Here is a 5,900-nt window from a genome sequence, read left to right as displayed (position 1 = left end):
GTCCTGCCGCCACCCACCCGTTTCCTCTGCCTCCACAAAGCTGATGCCAGTTGCCGCGCTGCCCCTGTCCCTTCAGTCCCCAAGATTCACTTTCCTCTTCCACTGCCTGGTCCTCTGCAAGCCTGCCGTGCCCCCACCCACCCCCCAAATCCTGGAACGGGAGGGGCCCTTTGGAGGACAACAGCCTCCGAACACGTGCAAGTCCAGGCGTACACAAAACCCAGGGATGCCCGGCTGTTCCCTGCGCGTACTTCCTGGAACCCGAAGCCACGGGCAAATCAAACTCCGCTAGCCGGGCCTGAGAAAAGATGGATGTGTATTTTCTTCCTTTTTGAATTTCAACCCCAGAAATATTCCAGCAAAAAATGGGGAGAGGTCGGGCTGGGTCTCCTCCAGTGGGCATCTGCTGCCAGGGAGGACAGTGGACTTGCCCCCTCGCGCAGGCTGCCCCCAGCCCACGTCCCCCCTGCTTGGCTGAGGATGAGAGAGACAGAGTGGGGGCAGGGCGGGGGAGCAGTGACGGGGGAGTCGGCTGAGGTGGGGGTTGGGGGCGCTGCCCAGGTGCAGTCACCTTTGCTCAGTGACGGAGCCTTGAAGCTGGGCCGGCGGAAGGAACTGCACAGTGTGGGTGAGGCGGGCTAGGTGGGACGGCTGCGGCCGGTGAGCTGGGGGGCGCAGGGCTGGGAGCTGGCCCCCCCCTAACTGATGATCTGCCGAGGCCGCCCATAGCCCGTCATGCCAGCCTGGGAGGCCCCTCTGTTGCTGCCCATCTGTAGGCCGATGACGTGCTTTCCCTCCTGCAGTTGGCTGTCTGTGAATTCCCGCTTATGCTCCTGGGCTTTCCTACGAGAGAAACCAGGATAAAGCCCAGGGTAGGCCTGCGCGTTTCCGCTTGTTTTGCGTTTCCCCTGTAACTTGCTAGCCTGACCCCATTCCTTCCCTGTTTTCTTCTCTCTAGCTTGGCCCACAGGTGAGGGAAACTGGCTGGGCACAGGGCGACAGGAAGGGAGGGGTCAAGAAGTATTAGGGACCCAGCTTCCCCCATCATAGACCTTCGCCTTGTGCCTACCTGTCTGTCTGCTTCCCCAGACCACTCACTAAGGGCTCAGCCCAGGCCGCCCCCCATCTCACAGAGAACCAAGCTGGACATGCAGGGACCCCTGGGGGCCACATACTTCATGAACCAGTTGGGGTCTCCGCGGTAGTGCCCGTCATTCTTGGTCACCGCCAGGCTGCCCAGAGCCATCAGGGTCCTCTGTACCGCCGCCATGTCTTTGCCTGGAGCAGGATGCATGGGGGTGGAGGGACCTCAGGACTGTGCGAACAGGACTCCAGGGCAGGGCCTGCCCCCACTCTCAGAGGAATGGCCCACCCAGGGGCAAAGGTGGTCCCAGAACCAGGGAGGCTTCAGGACATCCTTCGTGTGCCCATGTGCGTGGGGCGTGGTGTCCTCTCGGCATATCCCCCTCCTGCCATGCAGAGCCGCCGTTGCCATGCAGAGCCGCCGTTGTGGCACGCTGTGGTCATTCCTTGTCCCTGCCTCAGCCTGCTGTCCTCCACCTGCCACATCCACCCCTTTTCTCTCCATACCTTCAAAGAGGTCAACAGTCTGGAACATGTCGGTCTTGGTGACCCCATAGTCCTCAGCTGCCTTCAGGAACTGAGCCACCTGCTCCATCTGCTTGAAGACCATGGAGGGTGGGTTCTCGGGCACCTTCACTGGCTTGGAGCCCTCAGAATACAGGCTGTTCACCAGCTTGCTCAGAATCTGTAGGCACAGAATGCAGCTTGGCCCAGTGCAGGGGTGCCCGCCCGGCGACTCCACCAGGACGGCACAGACCCGCCCCTTCCCAGGGAGCCACTCACCATGCCGTTCTTCAGCCAGACCTGGAAGCCCAGGCGCCCACGGTCCGGACGGCCCACGTCAGGGCCGCACTGTGCCACGATCCACTCCACCAGCCGCTCCTCCAGCTCCTCGTCATACTTCTTCTCGATTTTGGACTGCACCTCGCGGCTCATGCCATAGGCGGGGCCCTTGTTGGCCATGCTGGGGGAGAGCTGCAGTAGCCAGGCCAGGGAGGGCAGAGGGGCGGAGGCTCAGGGCACAGCTCTGCGCTCGCCGGGGCCAGGCGGCTGTGGCTCTGAGCGGGGATAGCCCTGGGCACTCATCTCCCTCCCTGGATTCCTCATTTGGTTTCGCCAGCAGTGCACATTGGGGCCAGGCTCAACCCCTCCGGCCAGGGAGCCTCTGAACATGGAGATCAGAGAAACCAGATCTTTGGAAATCTAGGGCAGGGTCAGTAAACTTCTGTGTAGATGACCAGACAGTAAATATTTTGGGCTTTGCAGGCCATATGGTCTCCTGCCGTTGCAACACGAAAAGCAGTCGTAGACAATACATCAACAAATGAGCGTGGCTTTTTTCCAATCAAATGTTATTTACACAGACAGACAGCAGGCTGCATGTAGCCTGTGGGCCGTAGTTTGACAACCACTGGTCTCAAGCGTACTTTCTTTGCCAAGATTGTCTACACAGGCACTGGCGAGGCCTCCCAGAGGAAGCCACAAAGCCCCCCAAAATAAAGCCAGCAGGTCTCTTTGTTCAGCTGGGTGTGAGGTGGTTTCCTGCCTCTGCCTTGAGTTACGGAGGTAACTGCCAACTCTTAACTTCTCCCCCACTTTATCCCAGAAGCTGGAACTCCAAAACTCCTGCCCTTTGCCAAGTCAGCTCTGCCTCTGGCCTGCAGCTGTTGAAGAGGCTCAAACTTATACACCCCTGGCAGGTCTAGAAAGCCAGCAGTGCCTAAGAGCTTTTGCCCAAGAAGTACATTTCCTCAAGGGATCCACATGAGAGAGAGAGAGAGAGAGAGAGAACTGGTATATCTGCTGACTTTCCCTCATGTTCAGTCTCCCTCCACTGTAGTAGCTCGAGTAACCAAGAACCAGAGACCTCAAGGGAAATCCCAGAGCTGAGAATCTTCCAGCCAGAGCTCAGGAAGCTCCCGGTGTCCAGCTCAGAGGAAGGCCTCGGCCCGCACAGGGGGAAGGAGGGGCAAGGCTGCTGGGCAGATGGTGTGGCTGGTCCAGACACTGTGGCTGACCTGGCCATGGGTATCATCCTGGGTAGTGCCCAGAATTCAGCTGAAGAGCCCCCAAAAGAGGAACCAAATAAGGCCAGACCCAGCACCTGACCTCAGAGAGGTCAGAGGTTGGGGGTGGTTAGAATGGTCTGAGGATGGAGGCAGTCAGCATCTCCTAACTCCGTCTCTGGTTGAAGCTGACCCACCTCAGTGGGACGTCACCATTTCCCAGGGCCCCAGGCCAGTGCCAGTCTCCACCTGCCCTACTCTTCCTGTCCTCAAGGCTGACAATCGCTCTGAGCTCGAGGTCCCTGTCTGTGCAGGGAGTCACCTCGGGGCTGTGCGCATTCGGTGGGACGGTGTCTGGGCCTCCCTAACCTGCTGCCTGACCCTCAGCAGTGCTCCTCACATGGATCCTTCGCCTCCCAGAGCTGGTTTCCTGGTGGTGACCTGGGACAGCCAGCCCCTGGCCCAGGGGTGAAAACAGTAGGAGTTCTTTGGCTTTGGCCTCCACGTATCTCCAAAACCATTCCTCGAGGGGACAACAAAATTTGGGAGCCAGATCCCTAGGTTGACTCATGTAAAGTCCAACCGTTGGGCAACTGGCTTTTCTGTAAGCCTGTTTCCTTATTTGGCACCCCTCCCCCACCGCACCCTGCCGGGCGAGGCCAGAGAGCCCAAGGGCGGAGCCTCTGCCCTGCTTCCTGCCAGCAGCCGAGCCACACCCTCTCCCTGCCCGCTTCTCAACCACCCAAGGATTCCTGGGCAAAGAACGGTGGTCGGTGGCCACGCTACCTGCCCTCCCACCTGCCTTCCCCTCCCAGACGGCATGCTGAACGTGCTGGGAACAGAACGGAAGCAGTATCTGCTACCCCAGCTGTCAGGCTCGAGGCATTCAGAACAGATGGGCAAGGCGTCAAGGTTCACGGTGACAAGCAAAGTTGGAACCCCTGGATCTAGAGTCCTTCGGGTTTTGATCAGAACAAGGGAGGAGGATGAAACGCGCACAGCCCCACGCTTCCCCCTCCTGATGAAGCGTCTGGAAGTGCAGAGCCCCAAGAAATATCTCAAAATTCCCTGACCAAGAGCTCCCTGCTCCGACCTTTGAGCTGGAGAGGAGGGAGAGACGGCAGGCTGCACGGCTCACCCAGGGGCCGTTCTAGACAAGCCTCCTGGGACAGGACGGACAGGCTGCTATCGGCCTCCCTCCCCTGAGAGAACAAAGCCCGGCTGCAGAGGGCAGGGGACACCTCCTACCCGCAGGGACCCAGCAAAACTAGAGCGCCAGGGGTCTGTCCGGGACTGCTGTGCCCCCTCTCCAAAATAAGTCACAGCAAAGAGGAGCGGAGCAAGTACACATTGCTCTCTGAGAGGGCAGGAGGGGGTGGCTTGTCTCACTCAGACAGAGAAGAGCAGCCCTACTCACTGCTAACCTTTGAATAGCAACCAGAGGGGGATAGCCAGGCCCTTCAGCAAGGCCCAGGGCCCCAGGCCATCCCTCCCAGGGTCGGACGGCGCCCGCCACTCTCTGCTGCAGTGGGGTGACCTCGCCTCCCAGGAGACGGAAGGAGCCATATGACTGGAGAGGCAGCTCTCACCTGTGCTGCACCCTGCCACCCCAGTCCATCCCAGATTACGAGGTCTGCGGTCCTTCACCCCTGCCTCCATGGCTACCCAGGGGCTCTCCTGTGCTGCTCAAGCCCTGGTGGCCCACCAGTGCGACACTGCCATCCTGCCTTGGTGCACTCACACACCTCCTCACCTACTTGGACAGCCTCCTAGGTAGACGACTGACAACACAGCCTTGAGCCTATCTCATACCCCTGGGTGTGACTAGGCTGCAAATGAGGAGCCTCCCTCTCACCCCAGTTCCCAGGGCTCCACCATGAATCCGTCTGCACCAGCCAAGTCATCTTGGGCATTTCAAAGAGCCCAGGACGGCCCAGACTGAGTGCCAAGGGATTCTAGCAGCCCCATCCCACCCGCCAGTGTCCCCATCTGGAGATTAGGCACGCAGGCTGAGAGGGCGGGCTTCCCCAGCCAGGGCTGGGGCCTCGGACCTCCGGGAGCCCTGCGTGCAGCACGGCCACTGCCACGGCCAAGCCGGAGCCCACCTCCCCTCCAGCCCCGGGGCTCCGTGCACTCACAGCGGTTCCTCGGGGCCCGCAGGAAGAAGAGCTCTGTGTCTGGGCTCGGACAGCCAGGACGGGGCGCTGGCTGGGTGAGGGGTTTAAAGGGCTGCTGCGCGGTGATGTCAGCCTCCCCCGCTGGCTCACCCCTCGGCCCCTCCCTGCGAGAGGAAATCGGGCCCCGTTCCCACCCCCAAGCCCCCCCAGTGACCGCACACGGGCTCCATATTTGGGGAAAGGCACCAAGTCGGGGCAGTCTGTCGGGGGCTGCCCGAGACATTCCCCGCGTGCTTCGGGGATGGAGCGGGAGGGGGCGGGGCAGCGCGCGCGGTGGGGGGGGGCGGCGACCGCCGGGAAAGGCCTTTTATGGACAGGGCCGTGAAGGCTTTCCCGGCGTCTGGACCTGGGGCGCTCCTGCCCCTGCACTGCTCCCTGCTGCCGAGTGTGAGAGGAGGGCGATCTTCAAGAGGGTCTGGCCAGAGACGGGGAAAGGGCTAGGGGGACCCATCCCTGAGGTCTGTGGCCTAACCGCACCCTCTCGGCGGTTTTAGCTCTAGTCAGAGCAAGGAACTGACCTTTACGGAGGACCTCCGACGTGCCAGGCACCTTGCAAATGCTGTCAGTCCTCACAGCTACGTCCTAACAGCGTGACTGCTTTCCCCATTTTACAGATGAGGAAGCTGCAGCTCTG

The 5,900-nt window shown here is 60.8% G+C and overlaps 1 protein-coding gene across 3 annotated transcripts; it reads right to left on the bottom strand.

The window, feature by feature from the left end:
• Positions 1-298: 298 nt before the first annotated feature.
• On the bottom strand, positions 299-5,803 carry TAGLN (transgelin). 3 transcript variants are annotated; one of them, XM_057491134.1, is made up of 5 exons: positions 5,785-5,803; positions 1,867-2,058; positions 1,591-1,768; positions 1,176-1,278; positions 299-843 (listed from the first exon to the last, which is right to left on the bottom strand). In XM_057491134.1, exons 2-5 carry the CDS (start codon positions 2,044-2,046, stop codon positions 699-701), a joined length of 606 nt encoding a protein of 201 aa, XP_057347117.1. In that variant the 5' UTR covers positions 2,047-2,058; positions 5,785-5,803; the 3' UTR covers positions 299-698. The 3 variants fall into 3 exon arrangements, with proteins under 3 accessions (XP_057347117.1, XP_036775755.1, XP_036775754.1); XM_036919860.2 differs by lacking the exon at positions 5,785-5,803 and adding an exon at positions 5,228-5,375; XM_036919859.2 differs by lacking the exon at positions 5,785-5,803 and adding an exon at positions 3,490-3,508.
• Between the last annotated feature and the right edge of the window lie 97 nt (positions 5,804-5,900).

The sequence above is a fragment of the Manis pentadactyla genome, chromosome 13 (assembly GCF_030020395.1).
Source record: "Manis pentadactyla isolate mManPen7 chromosome 13, mManPen7.hap1, whole genome shotgun sequence".
NCBI classification, from domain to species: domain Eukaryota; kingdom Metazoa; phylum Chordata; class Mammalia; order Pholidota; family Manidae; genus Manis; species Manis pentadactyla.
Note: the sequence above shows the minus strand (reverse complement) of the source record. Positions and strands in the feature narration are given on the sequence as shown.

Bases quoted from the DNA above. Each gene is read 5' to 3' on its own strand.
- TAGLN (XM_057491134.1), bottom strand. From the start codon at position 2,046: ATGGCCAACAAGGGCCCCGCCTATGGCATGAGCCGCGAGGTGCAGTCC. The intron at 1,769-1,866 runs GTGAGTGGCTCC...CTGTGCCTACAG, and splicing joins TCTGGCTGAAGAACGGCATG to ATTCTGAGCAAGCTGGTGAA. The intron at 844-1,175 runs GTATGTGGCCCC...TTTCTCTCGTAG, and splicing joins GACCCCAACTGGTTCATGAA to GAAAGCCCAGGAGCATAAGC.